General features: G+C 38.0%; 1 protein-coding gene across 1 annotated transcript in view; it reads right to left on the reverse strand.

Moving 5' to 3' along the window:
- The window catches only part of MIB1 (MIB E3 ubiquitin protein ligase 1), a 138,655-nt gene that overhangs the window by 23,585 nt on the left and 97,086 nt on the right, over positions 1-17,984 (reverse strand). The window contains exons 13-16 of the mRNA XM_032152659.2: positions 9,317-9,449; positions 4,651-4,737; positions 3,623-3,784; positions 759-940 (exon numbers count right to left, since the gene is read on the reverse strand). Of these exons, the coding sequence (XP_032008550.1) occupies positions 759-940; positions 3,623-3,784; positions 4,651-4,737; positions 9,317-9,449 (564 nt within the window). The remainder of the gene's footprint in view (positions 1-758; positions 941-3,622; positions 3,785-4,650; positions 4,738-9,316; positions 9,450-17,984) is intronic.

The raw sequence follows: 17,984 nt of genomic DNA on the forward strand, positions 1-17,984 counted from the left end.
AATAATAATTAAAATCACTGACATATCTTTCAGAAAAACAGACAAATGTGAAATGATCATCTTTAGAGAAAACTCCACCAGCAATTGGTGCATTCATTTGTTCATTCTGTCCATTCTCCACTGATACTTACTGAGTGCACCTGTCAGGCACTGAGCAGGGTGCTGGATTTATTACAGAGTTTGTGTGAGATAAACCCTGTTCATGGAGTATAAGTTGCCTCTCTTAGGAAGATTCTATTTAAATTTTAAATATAGAGCCAGGCACAGTGGCACATGCATACAGTCCCAGCTACTGAGAGGATGAAGCAAGAGGATCGCTTGAGCCCAGGAGTTTAAGCCCAACCTGGGCAACACAGCGAGACCTATTTTTAAAAAATAATCATAATACAATAAAAAATAAATACAATTTAAAATACATATAACATTAACAACAGCAATTTTACTAGAAGACTTTTTCTTACAAATCCCTCTAACACATGGGAGTACTAGAAGATCGGACTAGTTTAGAAAAGTTTCTCGGAACTTACTAAGTATAGAGCATTGCACTTAATAATGTGGGGAATATGGCATAAAATAAGAGACATGCTGCCTGCAGAAAAATTTTCAAGGAAGAAAAATTTCAGGAAAGAAAGGGTCAACACAAATATACAGGAAGAGCAAAGATGAAGACATTTTCAAGTAGCCACGTCCTCCATTATGAAACCACATGATATTTTCTGTATAGAATATTAATTTTTATGATAATAAATAATACAAACCTGACTTTTTCCTTATGACACTTTGCCAGTGCTTTGCAGAGATTCGGATCAGGACAGAGATCAAGTGGCGATTGACCCTTCTTATTTCGAATGCTCAGGTCAGCACCATTGGCTGCCAAGAAACAGGCGATAGATGCTGCGCTCTTCTTCTCTGCCCCCTGGGTACCAAGTCCCATTATTAACTGCAATAAAATAAAAAGAGTCATGATTTTCCCTCTAGGAATCTGCCATCAATTCTTGCCATCATATATATGTATGTGTGTGTGGTGGACATTTATGAGCTCTAGTCCTAATGTTCCCTCCCCACCACTCTACCCCTGGTTTTCTCAAGCATACACACAAGTATGCTTTCTCCAGTTGTAGAGGTGGACCTACATTCTCCAGCTGCAGAGGTGGACCAAACATGGCCCAAACCAGTCAGATATCTCTACCTTACCTATATGGCTAGTACAGGGGTGGACACATAACACAAATCAATTAAGCCCAATAGAACTCAAAAGTGGAACTTCTGATTGAGATACTGAAGAAACAGTACTCTCTTTCCTAATTAATTTGGCTCTGGAGCAGCTAGCAACCAACTTGAAACAATGACAGGAGAGACAACTGAGAAAAGAACCAATGACTAGGAATTGAGTCAAGATACGGAGAATGAGACAAATTAGGTTCTGATAATATTATCTGAGATTCTTCTCATCATCTTATGTGAAAACAGTCACAATAATTGTTAACATTTATTGAGTGTCTAAAATGGATCAAGTATTATTTTACACACTTTCCATGATCTTTACCACAACCTTATCGAGGTAAGTGCTCTCCTCTTCCCATTTTAAAATGAGAAAAAAAGAGGCACATCGAGCTAAGAGAATTTACCCATGGTCATAAATAAGGCAGAGGTCTCAAACACTGTGGTCTCAGAACCTTTTTACCCTCTTAAAAATGATTTTAAAATTCATATGGAAATGTGACGGACTTAGAATATAGTCAAATAACTTCGAAAAAACAAGAAAACTGGAGGACTGACACTACCTGACTTCAACACGCATTATGTAGACAGTAATTAAGACTGGGGGCTGGCATCAAATAGCTAAAAACATAGACCAATAGAACAGAATACATGATCCAGAAAGAGACCTTCACATAAACAACTGATTTTGAATAAAAGTATACTGGCAATTCAGTAGAAAAAGAAAGTCTTTTTGGCCAAGTGTGGTGGCTCATGCCTGTAATCCCAGGACTTTGTGAGGCTGAAGCAGGTGGATCACGAGGTCAGAAGTTCGGGACCAGTCTGGCCAACATAGTGAAACCTCGTCTCTACTAAAAATACAAAAAAATAGCTGGGTGTGGTGGTGTGCACCTGCAATGCCAGCTACTTGGGAGGCTGAGGCAGGAGAATCGCGTGACCCCAGGAGGCAGAGGTTGCAGCATTGCACTCCAGCCCAGGCAACAGTGCAAGACTCCATCTCAAAAAAAAAGAAAAAAGAAAAGAAGCAGAAAGTCTTTTCAACTAATGGTCCTAGAACAACTGGATATCCACAAGTAAATGAACCTGGATCCATATGTCACACAATATATACAAAGTAACTCAAAAAGAATCATAGACCTAAACATAACAGCTAAAACTTTATAAACTTCTAGTACAAAACATAAAAGAAAACCTTAGTGATCTTGGGTTTGGCAAAGATACCTCAGGCAGAACACAAAAAAACACAAATGATGAAAGAAAAACTTGATGAATTAGACTTCCTCAAAATTTAAAAATTTGACTCTTCCAAATCACTATTAGAAGAATGAAAAGGGCTGGGCGCGGCGGCTCATGCCTGTAATCCCAGCACTTTGGGAGGCCAAGGCAGGCAGATCACGAGGTCAGGAGATCAAGACCATCCTGGCTAACAAGGTGAAACCCCGTCTCCACTAAAAACAATACAAAAAATTAGCTGGGCGTGGTGGCATGCGCCTGTAGTCCCAGCTACTTGGGAGGCTGAGGCAGGAGAATCACTTGAACCCAGGAGGCGGAGGTTGCAGTGAGCCAAGATCATGCCACTGCACTCCAGCCTGGGCGACAGAGCAAGACTCCGTCTCAAAAAAAAAAAGAATGAAAAGACAAATCTCCTACCGACTGGGAGAAAATATGTGCATTCACGTATAAAGAACTTGTATTCCGATTACATAAAGAACTCTCAAAACTCAGTAGTAAGAAAACAAACAGCATAACAAAATAACAAAAGATTTGAGCAGACACTTCATAAAATACATATGGTGACAGACAAATGAAAAGATGCTCAATATCAATAGTCATTACAGAAATGCAAATTAAACCACAATAAGATACCACTACATATCTATTTGAATGGCTGATGTTAAAAAGAACTGAACGGCTGGGCGTGGTGGCTCAGGCCTGTAATCCCAGCACTGTGGGAGACCGAGGCAGGTGGATCACCTGAGGTCAGGAGTTCGAGACCAGCCTGACCAACATGGTGAAACCCTGTCTCTACTAAAAATACAAAAATTAGCTAGGTGTGGTGGCGGGCGCCTATAATCCCAACTACTTGGGAGGTTGAGGCAAGAGAATGGCTTAAGCCCAGGAGGTCGCAGTGAGCCAAGATGAGGCCACTGCACTCCAGCCTGGGTGACAGAGTGGGACTCCACGTAACAACAACAACAACAACAACAGAACTGAACAACTTTTGGTAAAAATGTGGAGCAATAAGTTAGTATTGACTAGTACTAAGTTCATAAACTAAGTTTCTAAGTACATAGCTCTGATAAAATATTTTATCCAATACAGATTAGACTACCACTAAATATAAGATCTTGCATAAAAAGATTCTTCCACTGGTACTGAATGAAAGATGATCTTTACTCACTGTGTTTTTGGATGGCTCCCAGGCAGCATCCACCTTCCCCACATCTTGCATATCTTGGAGCTGACGTAGCTGAGACAAAGTGTGATGCCTTAGAGCTTCATGCAAAGGAGTATCCCCATCCTTATCCTGAATATCGAGCTTGGCACCTGCACGGACCAAAAGCTAAAAGAGAAAGATGTCTCATTTTGGCAAAGTGCCCACATCCAAAAGAAACTTCAACATATCTAAAGTAACGGTGAGAACACCCTGGACCTACTGAAGAAGTTACCGCTAAAGCTAATCATTTTTATGCTTTTGCCTTCTACTCTTCTCCAACCCCGTGGCTCCTTACAAAGAGTGATGTGTTCTGGTTATTTCAATATATTGAATTAGAGAAAATAAAAATATATGAGAATCGGTATGTTGCTTAATTCATCTACTCTAAGATGATGATAACAGAGGGATATTTAGGGCTTTATTTCTCTTTTTAACTTTAGATGTATGACTTGAGATATTTTAAGCACTTCCACCAGGACCAAATCATAATGTTCAAAATTCTTCTATTATGTAAACAAACAAGGAACTGTTATTATTGATTCTATTCTCTTTTGGTCAATTTTCTCCAAATGTATGGTCATGAGGAAAGCCATGGAGGATATCAAGAGGAATTTCAAATAACAATAAATATGAGCAGTGTTTGCTAAACCACAACCCCCTAAATAAAAATGCATAGTTGACATATTTCAATAGATTACTTAAGCAGTAGATATAAGTTTATTAAAACTTTGCTTATGGTGCTTTAACAATTTTCCTAATCCCTTCTACGATACTTACTGAAGAGCTTTAGAAAAGTACCATCTATATATAGAAGCCAATCTCAGGCATATAGTCTCATCTGTCTTGGCAAATCACATTGTATTTAGATTTACTTACATCTAACTATGCCAGCTTGAGACATGTAACACTGTATCATTTCAATTTTCAGGAAGTTCTAAAAATCTGTATGGTTAAAATGTAATTATAAGCTAAAATGTATGTCAATACTTTACCCTAACAATTTGGGTATGCTGTCGTTCAACAGCAAGGTGTAGGGCAGTTTGTTGGTTCACATTCTGGATATCCAGGTTTGCATTACCCTGAACAAGAAGAACAAATGTTAAATGGTTAAAATTTGACAACAGTAAAGAACATGAAAACTATAACTACTCATAAGGAATAAATAACACCTAACACTGCTGGCTACTTTCTCCTGCAGCTGCTGCAATGTTATTCTCATATAGTAACAGTTGCTGTTAAAGTAGAAAAAAATGGATGGGGCAACAAACTTTCTGAAGTAAAACAGCAAGTTTTAAAAATCATTTTTATTATGGTAATTCCATCCAAGAACAGTTAAAAAGGACAAAGCACTGTAGAGTTCAAAGACAGATCTCTTTCAATCTCCACTATAAAGCAATGGAGATAATCAACTCCTTAGAACTCTAAATATTTCCTGAAAAGTTATAATAATGAGTCTTCATACTGGATTTAGATTTACTTTAATGACCTAATAAGTTCACTTCCCCTTGCTGCATATTTGAGCTCTTCCTCACTCTGTGAAAAGAAACTTTGCTTTAGGTGAGAAGGCAATGCTTAATTCATACATAAAATTATGCATTAAAGTAAGCAGAAAGTCCTACCCATGAACCTAGGGCAGCCAAAGAACCGTATGAGAACAGCTGAACCCTAATGAAGAAAGAGACTGAGAGGCAAAATAAGTGCACTTGGGAGTCAGGGGACCTAAGTCAAAGCTCCATCATCTACTTCCTCAGCTCCAAAATGGTGACAGTTAAAACCTATTTCACAGGGTTAATGTGAAGATTAAGAAAAGCAACATATAAAAATGCCTAGCAAATGTCTAGCATAATTTTAAAATCTTAAAAAATGAGATCAAGAAAAGAGCTAAAGATTCAAAAGAAAAATCGATCATTTCGTTTAGGTCTTAGAACCATGCATGCCCTCTGGTTACAACTCTGACATTGGGGGGTATGCAGAGCTGAAACTTTGGTAATGTTATGTCATATTCTTCAAGATGGGATTTTCTCATTTGTTTTTATTTGTTTCTTTGAAGTGTGGTCAGAAGGTACCTGATCTCAGCTTCTTTTCCTTTTTTTTTTGAGATAGGGTCTCACTCTGTCACCCAGGCTGGAGTCAGCGGCACATAGCTCACTGCAGCCTCAAACTCCTGGGCTTAAGGAATACTCCCCCCTTAGCCTCCCGAGTGTCAGCTTAATTCTTTATCATGTCTATTTCTCACATAAATGTGAACAATGGGGATTTTCTTTAAGTTTCCTGAGCTTTTCCATCATTGACATTTCACTAAGTAGTATTCATTGCATAGGTGCACCACAATTTGCACAATTTGTTTATCCCAGCACTACCTGAACGTTTGGCTTCGCTTCCAGTATGGGGCTAATAATAGCTGCTACAAACATTTAGTACAAGTATTTGCTTGGAAAGGTATCCTATGTTCTCTTGGGTACATACCTAGAAGTGGGATAGCTCAGTCACATGGTAAATATATGCCAAACTTTGTAAGAAACCACCAATTTGTTTTTCAAAGTGCCTGCTTTAAAAAAAACCACCAGCAATGTATACAAATTCTAATTGTCCCACATCTTAACCAATACTTGGTTTTATTGGTCTTTCAATTTTAGTCATTCTAAGTGGGCAATTGGTAGTAACTGGTTGTGGTTATAATTTCTATTTTGTTAATCACTAATAACGCTTTCACTTGCTTACTTGCTAACTGTATATCTCCTTTAGTAAAGTGGATGTTTAAATCTTTTGACCATTTTTATAGTTATTTGTCCTTTTATTTATTCATTTATTTTGGACACGGTGTCTCACTCCCTCTTCACCCAGGCTGGCATGCAGTGGCATGATGTTGGCTCACTGCAACCTCTACTTCCTGGGTTCAAGCAATTCTCCTGCTTCAGCTTCCCGAGTAGCTGGGGACTACAGGTGCGTGCCACCACGCCCGGCTAATTTTTGTATTTTTAGTAGAGAAGGGGTTTCATGATGTTGGCCAGGCTGGTATCAAACTCCTGACCTCAAGTGATCTACCCGTCTCAGCCTCCCAAAGTGCTTGGATTACACACATGAGCCACCGCACCCAGCCAGTCCTTTTATTATTAAATTTCCAGAGTTCTGGATTCCAGTCCTTTGTCAAATATGTTTTCCCTACTGTGGCTTTCCTATTCATTTTCTTAATGGTATCTTTTGATGAGCAGAAGTTTAGTTTCTGCTGAAGTGTTATTTATTAATTTTTCTTTTATGATTATGGCTTTCTGTCTCCTAAAAACCTTTGTGCACCTCATTGTCAGAAAGTATACTAATACTAATTTTTTGTGTTTGTTTTTTGTTTTGTTTTGTTTTATTTTTAAGACAAGGTCTTGCTCTGTTGCCCAGGCTGGAGTGCAGTGGTGCAATCATGGCTCTCTGAAGCCTCAACCTCCCAGGCTCAAGTGATCCTCCCATCTCAGCCTCCCAAGTACCTGGGACACAGGCACATGCCACCACACCCAGCTAATTATATATATATATATATATATATATATTAGAGATGAGATCTCAAAGTGTTGCCCAGGCTGGTCTTGAACTCCTAGATTCGAGCTATTCTCCTGCCTCAGCCTCCTAAAGTGCTGGGATTACAGGCATGAGTCACCAGGCCTGGCTGGCTTTATGGTTTAAGCTTTTACATTCAGGTCTATAACCCATTTAATTTTGGGGTAAGTTGTGAAGTAAAGTTAAGGTTTTTTTGTTTGGGTTTTTTTGTTTTTGGTATATGGGTATCTACTTGGTTTAGCCCTATTTGTGGGAAACAACCCTTTCCCATATTACTTTGGCACTTCTATAAAAAAAGTAATTGACTATGTATGTGTGGTTCTTTTTTTCTTAAGTAATCTGAGTTGCTGTTTATACATATGTGTGGTTCCACTGCATTTTTTATTCTTTTGGTTTGTATGATTGCTATATAGAAAATACTAAGTAATCTGTAGAGAAGATACTAGAATAAGTTTAAGCAAGGTCACAGGATGTATGGAAAATATACAAAAATTGTATTTATATATACTAGCAATATGCAATTGGAAACTGAAATGTAAAAACAATTCTACTGAGTGACTCATTAATTGACTGGGTCTCGCTCTGTTGCCCAGGCCAGAATGCAGTGATGTAATCATAGTTCACTGTAACTCAAACTGCTGGGCTCAAGCAATCTTCCTGCTTCAGCCTCCTGAGTAGCTGGCATTACAGGGGCGTGCTACCACATCCAGCTAAAATACAATTTATAATAACATCCGCAAAAAGCTACTGAAGAACAAATCTAATATGTGCAAGAGCAATCAAACTCCCAACAGACTTTTTAATAGAAACTAATAAGCTGATTCTAACATTTATATGGACAAGGCATGGTGGCACTTTGGGAGGCCGAGGCAAGAGGATCATTTGAGCCCAGGAGTTTGAGACCAGCTTCGGCAACATAGTGAGACCTTGTCTTACAGAAAAAATAAATAAATAAAAGCCAGGCATGGTGGCACATGCCTACAGTCCCAGCTACTTGGGAGGCAGGAGGATTGCTTGAGCCTGGGAGGTCAAGGCTGCAGTGAGCCATGACTGTGCCGCTGTACTCCAGCCTGGGTGACAGAGTGAGACCCAAAAGCAAACAAAAAATTATATGCAAATGCAAAAGATCTAGAACATTAGAGTAATCCTGAGAAAGAAGAAGAAAGAGGATTTAATCTACCTGATTTCAAGACTTACTATAAGGCAACAATAACCAAAGCAGCATGATACTGGCATAAATTCACTTAGATTTTTGAATAAAAAGGAATTATCATAATTAACAGAGAGCAGTAATTTTAATAGTAAAGATTTAAAGTAGTGGTGGGGAGGTAGCTTAACTTTTGATATATTTCTTTAAATTTCTGTAGTTTTTGGAATGTATACCTTATAATTTGGTATTTAATTACATATATTATTTGCTAAATTTTTCTGCTGTTTCATCTTCTTAACTGGACTATAAATTCCTTGAAGTCAGGAATCACAGATAATTCTTTGATAACTTCAGTGCATCTATATGGCTTAAGCTTGCATATGAAAAATTTGCTGAAATTACTAAAATATCCTAAAACTACAAAATAGGCTCCTCCCAAAATCCAATCTCATAATAACGTAGCGTCATCCTATTCTGAGATGAATGAAATGACTAAGGTGAGTCTGTACTGCTATCAAGCCATAAATTCCAGGGGTCAGCAGTAGTTACGAAATAAATCCCCTGATCTTAGCTGCAAACTGCAGTCTGATGACAACTGGCCATACTGTTTAAGTATCAACACAGATGGCCCTTGGAACTCTGGTTGATGATACTTCCGTAACATTAGCAGCCATTCTGGGAAATCTCTGTTAGTTGATGCCCATTTCACAGGACCAATCCAGGAAGACTATGCAGAGGAAATCCTGGGAATTGAGGGACTCACTCTCACACACACATCACCATCCTGCATTTAAGAAGTATTAGGCAGAAGACAGAATATGCATTACATCTGAATTTTCATCATCATGAGGTTTTACTGGAACCTACTAATAGGCAATTTATAAAGCAATAAATAGATGAATGGCAATGGTCCCAAATTGTTTAAAAAAAAAAAAGAGGGAATTATTTAACTCTTTTCTTACCTGATGTACCAACAGTTCAGCCACTTCTACATGATTATTAAGGGCAGCCAGATGTAAGGCAGTATAACCATCATCTTTCTTCTCATCCACAATCCATGGTCTTGGTAATTTAGACAGTAAAACACGCATTGCACTGAAAGTTAAATTCACATTATTTCTATATTTGCATAATTTGATATACTCAAAAGAAACATTTGCAATGAAATGAAGATACTCCTCTTTAAAGAAAAAAATGCTCTCAGAGACAAATAGAAATTCTACTTTTCTAAATCTCAAATGTGCAGCTTTAATTTAATTTTTTTTTTAAGAGATGAGGTCTTGCTATGTTGCCCAGGCTGGCCTTGACAGAGACTACAGGTACATGCCACCATGCCCAGCTAGCTTTTTGATATTTTGAGAGGCAGACACACTATTACTATCTGGGAAATAGAATCAAAACAGAATGGAAGTGCTACAACGAAGGAAACCTAAGAGGAAAAAACCAAAGAGAAAAGAAATATACCCTAATGAGGGCACCACTTTGGCTTTGTGGAACCTCTCAGGTTCAGTATCAATAGTATTTATTAATGAAAGAGCTAATGAAGAACAGCCAGATAACAATTTTTAGAAGTAGGAAAAATTGTGATAATTAATACACTATATATGCTGAACTATCTTAGCTGACAGATTATTGTGTAGCTGGTTATCACGAACTGCAGAGTTAAAACTTGACATATGTCATTTAGAAGTGGTAAACCAAGTCTGGAGCAACACACACAAAATGGCCACTATAATTTAATATTTAAAATTTAAAGATCAGTAATAAAGTATTTCCAAAGCAAAAAAGAGAAAGTTATACAAAAGAGAATTAAAGATTTAAACTCCAACCACCGAAGAGCAGAACTAAGTTCAAGAACTCTGAGAATGGGTTGTGGAGGATTGAAGAACCTCTAAAATTACACTTAATCATCTGGAAACTTTTATTAGACTTTTTTTTTTTTTTTTCCCCTGAGATGGAGTCTCGCTCTGTCGCCCAGGCTGGAGTGCAGTGGCACGATCTCGGCTCACTGCAAGCTCCACCTCCCGGGTTCACGCCATTCTCCTGCCTCAGCCTCCCGAGTAGCTGGGACTATAGGCGCCTGCCACCACGCCCGGCTAATTTTTTGTATTTTTAGTAGAGATGGGGTTTCACCGTGTTAGCCAGGATGGTCTAGATCTCCTGACCTTGTGATCCACCCGCCTCGGCCTCCTGAAGTGCTGGGATTATAGGCGTGAGCCACTGCGCCCGGCCTTTTATTAGACTTTTTAAACAGGTTTATGAACCCAAAGTATACTGAGAATCACAGCTTACAGAACCCCTTCCATGGCTGTAACTGAGTTACAATCACTGTTTGGGGATAACAGCCTTCCTCGGAAAGCTATGGGCTCTCCTCCAGAGAAATGCATGTCAAAATCTTTACCTATTAATACAATTTTGGGTGAGTCTACAAACTCCTAAATCCCATTTATGTGCTTCATATAAGACTAAGGTTTTCTGCTTTTGTTTCAGTCACTAATAAGGATTTTAGTCCTCCTCATTCCATAAAGTAAAATACTAGATATTGTATAGACTTTGAGATTCTCAATGGGAAAGAGTATTGGTACAACATTATACTACTGATGTTTGGATAGTCATGATGTTAATGTCATACACTATCTCTTACCCTACACATTTGAGCATGTAAGAAACAGAATTTACAGGGGTAAACAGTTCTGGAAAATTTAAAAGATACAAGTATTAAATCATGTGAAAAGTGAAAAAACGTTTTATTAAGAACAAAATGTAAAAATAATAATGTAAATACTTGTCATTGATTTAAAGAAAAATTCTGATATAATCATGTTGAAAGGAATGGTAGTAACAGAGGGTATTAGTTTTAAATCTTCATTTTCCATAACATGAAATCACTAGATCCCTAAAATTGATAAATTAAGAAATTACAGGATAAGTTACAAGTTGTTGATGGAGACAACAAAGAGGTAAGGAGGGATGAAGCAGAAGACATTTATCTTTCATTATGAGTTTTGTAGTAACATTTGACTTAACTATGTACATATATTAGCTTGATTAAAAACTTCTTGTTTTTAGGAGAATAGCGTGAACCCAGGAGGCGGAGCTTGCAGTGAGCGGAGATCGAGCCACTGCACTCCAGCCTGGGCGACTCAGCGAGACTCCATCTTAAAAAAAAAAAAAAATTTTTTTTTGTTTTTTTCTGAGACAAAGTTTCTCTCTGTTGCCCAGGCTAGAGTGCAGTTAGTGGCACAATCAGAGTTCACCGCAGTTTCAACCTCCCAGGCTCAAATGATCCTCCTGCCTCAGCCTCCTGAGTAGCTGGGAGTATGGGTACATGCCACCAATCCCGGCTAATTTTTTTGTAGAGACGGGGTTTCACCATGTAACAGCCCAGGCTGGTCTTGAACTCCTGAGCTTAAGCCATCCACCTGCCTTAGCCTCCCAAAGTGCTGGGATTACAAGCATGACCCACCATGCCCAATCTAAAAACATTTTTGAAATCAAAACACTAAGATAATATTTGGGCTTGTTGCCTTGAAATAGTTTTAATTTGCACCTGTATTCCTTTTAGCCTCTTTTAGATATACCAATGTTACAGTAAGTATTAAATTATAAAGTGTGGTTCACACTAACTTCATCAAGTTTTTTTTTTTTTTTTTAATTTATTTTTTTTTTATTATACTTTAGGGTTTTAGGGTACATGTGCACAATGTGAAGGTTTGTTACATATGTATCCATGTGCCATGTTGATTTCCTGCACCCATTAACTCGTCATTTAGCATTAGGTGTATCTCCTAATGCTGTCCCTCCCCCCTCCCCCCACCCCACAACAGTCCCCGGAGTGTGATGTTCCCCTTCCTGTGTCCATGAGTTCTCATTGTTCAATTCCCACCTATGAGTGAGAACATGCGGTGTTTGGTTTTTTGTCCTTGCGATAGTTTACTGAGAATGATGTTTTCCAGTTTCATCCATGTCCCTACAAAGGAGACGAACTCATCATTTTTTATGGCTGCATAGTATTCCATGGTGTATATGTGCCACATTTTCTTAATCCAGTCTATCGTTGTTGGACATTTGGGTTGGTTCCAACTCTTTGCTATTGTGAATAGTGCCGCAATAAACATACGTGTGCATGTGTCTTTATAGCAGCATGATTTATAGTCCTTTGGGTATATACCCAGTAATGGGATGGCTGGGTCAAATGGTATTTCTAGTTCTAGATCCCTGAGGAATCGCCACACTGACTTCCACAATGGTTGAACTAGTTTACAGTCCCACCAACAGTGTAAAAGTGTTCCTATTTCTCCACATCCTCTCCAGCACCTGTTGTTTCCTGATTTTTTAATGATGGCCATTCTAACTGGTGTGAGATGGTATCTCACTGTGGTTTTGATTTGCATTTCTCTGATGGCCAGTGATGAACTTCATCAAGTTTTTTAAAGCCTTTTAATGAACAGATATTTCTGAGAAGTGGTTAACAGAATCATGTTTCCCATTGTCTTCCATTCTAGTTTCAGAAGTACATTCTCATATTACTAGGTTGGTGCAAAAGTAACTGCAGTTTTTGCCATTAAAAGTTAATACAATGCCAACAGCTCAAAGAAAGGAAAGGGGTAGGGGAGCAATTCCTCCTCTGGGCACAAGCTGTTGGTTGAGACGAAGCCATCACTTACTTGTTCTTCTGGTCTTGCATGTCATAAGCAAACAAGCTAGGGGAAGTTGAAGTCCCTCAAAAGGGCCATGGCTCAGAAAGTTATTCAGACACTTAAACAGAAACACATATGTATTCTTGAAAGCCTACTGGTTCTTTGCTGTCTCCTTACTTAGTGTTTTTTTGGTTTTTCCTCTCAGCAGGATATATATATATATATATATATATACACACACACACACACACACACACACACACACACACGCACATAAAACTGAACTGTCAGAACAAGGGAAAGACAGTAATTCCAGGCTATGATTGAAGTGACGAAAATTGTCCTAGTCCCTTCCAGATAACCTTCTACAAAGTACTCAAATCCTAACATTAAAATGCAAAAGTCAGATTTTCAGGGAGGTAGTTTTCATCTCAGAACAAATCTACTCTGTTTCTTCATCCCACTTAAATAAATGGTCGTGATTCATATCTAATACCAAAAGTGTTATAGAAATCTCTTACAAAATACCTATAAGGGCCAGGCGTGGTGGCTCAAGCCTATAATCCCATAACATGAAACTTTGGGAGGCCAAGGCAGGTGGCACTTTGGGAGGCCAAGGCAGGTGGATCACTTGAGACCAGGAGTTCAAGACTAGCCTGGCCAACATGGTGAAACCCGTCTCTACAAAAAATACAAAAATTAGCCAGGCATGGTGGTGTATGCCTGTAATCCCAGCTACTTGGGAGGCTGAGGCAGGAGAATCACTTGAACTTGAACCCTGGGAGGTGGAAGTTGGCAGTGAGCCAAGATTACACCACTACGCTCCAGCCTGGGGGACAGAGCAAGACTGTCTCCAAAAAAAAAACAACTATAAGGCTGTTGTAAAAATTAAATGAGATAATATATGTAAAAATGTTTCAGTATAGGGTCTCAAACTCTTCAGTATAATAGTATTATGACAACTCTAAGATGATAGATGTATACTCAAACATAGTACAAATACCTCTTTGCCCCCTCCTCTTTCCCAATACTCCTCATATATATGTGTGTGTGTGTGTGTGTGTGTGTGTGTGTGTGTGTGTGTATGGATATATGTATATATACATATATCGAGATCGAGATATATATATATATATATATTTTTTTTTTTTTCCTTGAGATGGAGTCTTGCTGTGTCGCCCAGGCTGGAGTGCAGTGGCTCAATCTCGGCTCACTGCAACCTCCACCTCCCAGGTTCAAGTGATTCTCTGCCTCAGCCTTACGAGTAGCTGGGATTACAGGTGCCCACCACCAGGCCCGGCTCATTTTTTATGTTTATTTTTAGTAGAGACAGGGTTTCACCATCTTAGCCAGGCCGGTCTTGAACTCCTGACCTAGTGATCCACCTACCTGGGCCTCCCAAAGTGCTGGGATTACAGGCGTGAGCCACTGCACCTGGCCTCCTCCTATATTCTTGATCTTGATTACTCTTCTTACCATTCAATCAGTCATTCTACTCAGAAACCAGGGAATCATTCTAGACTCTTTCCCCTCTTCTTATGTCCACATTCAATTTGTCCTGCCATTTCTCCATTTTAAAACTAAACTGTTCTTCCCAATGGCCCCCAGTCTCCCTTCCACTCTATTCTCTATACCACCCCACACAAATCTGACCATTTCACAATTTTCACATATTCTTTTTAAATAAATCTTTTAAAAATACTAGTCTTGATAAAAAAAAAATTCTAAAATATACTTCCCTGCCTTTAATACACTTTTAAAAGAACATGAGACTAAACATAATATTTTCTTGAAATCAATTACAGCAAAATCAACTTGATATACTAAGCTGTGGAGAAACACTGCAGATAGCCCCAAATCAAAACTAATGCAAGGGTCAACTAGCCAGGAGTGGGTGAACTTTTTGGTTTTGTTTTTAAATATCTATTTTAAAGCAATGTTAGATTTATAGAACATTGCAAAGCTAGCACAGAGTTCCCATATACTCCTCATCCTTGTTATTAACATTTTACATAGTATGGTACATTTGTTTCAACAAACCAATGTTGAAGCGCTGTTATTAACCAAAGTCCACACTTGAGATTTCCTTAGTTTTATTCAATGTTCTTTCTCAGAATACCACTTTACATTTAGTTGTCTTTTCTCCTCAGCTCCCTTTGGTTGTGACAGTTTCCCAGACTTTCCTTGTTTTTGATGAGTCTTACAGTTTTGAAGAGTACTAATGGGATATTCTGTAGACTATTCCTCAGTTGGAATTTGTCTGATGCTTTTCTCATGATTACACTGTGCTATTGGTTCTTAGAAGGCCACAGAGTTAAAGTGTCATTTAATCACATCACACCAAGGGTACATACTATCAACATGCCATATGACTCTAGAAGTTAACCTTGATCGTCTGGCTGAAGTAGTGTTCTTCATGTTTCTCCAATGTAAACAGTTCCATATCTCTAAACTATGCTCTTTGGAAGGAAGTGACTACGTACAGCCCACATTTAAGGAGCGGGAAGTTATATGTAACCTCCTTGAGGGTGAAGTAGCTACATAAATTATTTGAACAGAGACCTACAGCCCTCTCATCTTAATCAAAAATTGCCAGCCCCCTCAAAAAAATAGTAATAATACAGGGCCTCAAGACAAGAGGTCATCTTTGGGCCCAGCCTGCAAGGTAAGCTAAGGGAAAGTTAAGCAAAACAGTTTCTGGTCCCCTCACTCTCATGTCAACAGCAGTAGTTCAGAGCAGCCTGTCTCCTTTCTTTCCATGGGGCAGGCAATCTTAGACACACTATAACCACAAGGACAGCTGCAAGCTGTTCCCTGCAGCACTTTAGTTAATTAAGAGGAGACCGTTAAGCTGCAAGCACTGAGGTCCATAGAGTTACTGGGAAAGAGGTGTTACCAGCTTGAGAATTCAGTAATTTTGTTAAGCCAATAGACTGTCTCAACTGTGGAGCATAGTATATGAGATTTAGAGACATTTTCCCTAATGCTCCATTTGGTTGTTTTCCAAGAGGTTAAGGACATGGATGTTTTAAAGATAAGATCTTACTACCAGTTAAGCAGGCATTTGTGAATAGTGCCAAAGAAGCATTAAGTTCCAGAACAACTAATAGCAGTGCCTACCACAATCCCTGGCACATGATAGTATTCAAACGTTTGCTGAATGATGAACAAATGAGTTCTAAGAAGCAGAGGGGACAAGCAGCTGTCTACATTGGTATGTAGTATTCAAGTGGCACTGGGTCAATTTTTAGGGCCTGCCATGCTTTGCAATCTTTCTTCAGAGGCAGGCAACATTTTCCCAAACCCTACTAGCTAAACTGTGGAGGCCTTACATGTTAATATTACTTAAGGTAAAACAACATTAGAAAAGCACTGTAGCACATATTAGGTGTTCAATAAATGCTTGGTAAATTAATAAACAATCCCTCAAATAGGTAAAGTAGATTAGTCCAGAATTCAGAAAGGAATTTATTAAGAAAATTGATCAACTGCCAGTAGTTCTTTTGGGCATGCTTTGCAGGTTACTATAAAACTGAACACATTTTGATCAAAAAGGTATACTTCGTATACCTAGTATGGGGAACTCAAAGTTTTGTTGAATGGAAGAAATGAATAAACAAATAAATAATCATCTTTCTGAATATACTGAGGCAAAGATATTAGCAATATATATTTGGTGCATGGTTGAGTTCCCAAGAGGAATAATTTCCTAACTCATTTCATTATCACAAATCTGAGGAGCAGTGTGGCATAGTGGTGAAGAGCTCCCAGTCTGAAACCAAATTATCTGAGTTCAAATTCTGGCTCTAGCCACAATGGCTAGTGACTTCAGCAGATTACTTAACTTCTGTGCCTCAGTTTTCTCACCTGTAAAATGTGAGAAGAATCACAAATCCTACTTTACAGGGTTGTTATGAAAATTAAATGAGTTAATATTTATAAAGGGCTTAGAAAGAGAACCCGGCACATAACACATTATGTAAGTGTTTGCTTAAAAAATAAGTACTTTCACTGCTACAAAATCATTAACAAAATGGGGTACTTGAGAAAACTGAAAACTAATCTATACTCTGAGACATGTCATCGTCTCATAATATGAGTAAAATTATTTCAATATCTAGGAAAGCTGTTTAAAATTGCCCAATATTTAAAGAAGTATTCCTTATGTCACTGTTTTAAAATAGACATTCAAAATAATTAAACTGCTATGATATTAAATGCTACAGACAAAAAGAATGTGAAGGACAAACTTCTGTAGGTGAGTAAGCTCAGAAAACTCATGATAGTTTTTTCTTGTTTCTTAAGAGGACATATTTGGATTAAAAAACAAGGTATAGTTGGTTTCTCTTCTACATTTTTATGTGAGATCTTAAACTATATCTTCACAGGTTTTCTGGATTTCATGTTTTAATATTTTTTCTTTGATTAAAAAAATTTCAATATCAAAATCTATTGTGAATATGCTATTAAAATTTAAAACAAAAGTATTTTTACCTCTGAGTCACATACTACGTAATAGAGTTATAGACAGGTTAATGACTATTTCAATCTGTGTAAAGTGTGCAATGATCATGCCTAAAAGTTACTTCAGAAAATTAGAGAAACATGACAATGTAGAAGGGACAGAAAAAACACTACACATTTGAATACAAAGTAGAATTCATAATAAAATGCATTTGAATACTTGTATAATTACTCAAAAGCATACTGGACCCTGTTTTTTACCAAAGCATTATAAAAAAAATTAACTGAAATTGACAGTGAATTGTTTTAAGTGGCACTTCCAAGATTTCATTTACATACTACTTTCTTCTCCCTTAATGATGTCTCTCCACCACCAATATACAGGTCTTACCTACCATTTCTATACATTTTCCATTCAAATACTATTCAATAAATTTTAAAAGCATGTATATGGCAACAACTAGCTCTAAAGATAACCCTAAAAAATCCTTTCAGGCCTTTAGCTATGTAACATATCACCACCCAT

Source organism: Hylobates moloch, unplaced genomic scaffold (assembly GCF_009828535.3).
Source record: "Hylobates moloch isolate HMO894 unplaced genomic scaffold, HMol_V3 SCAFFOLD_5, whole genome shotgun sequence".
In the NCBI taxonomy this organism is placed as follows: domain Eukaryota; kingdom Metazoa; phylum Chordata; class Mammalia; order Primates; family Hylobatidae; genus Hylobates; species Hylobates moloch.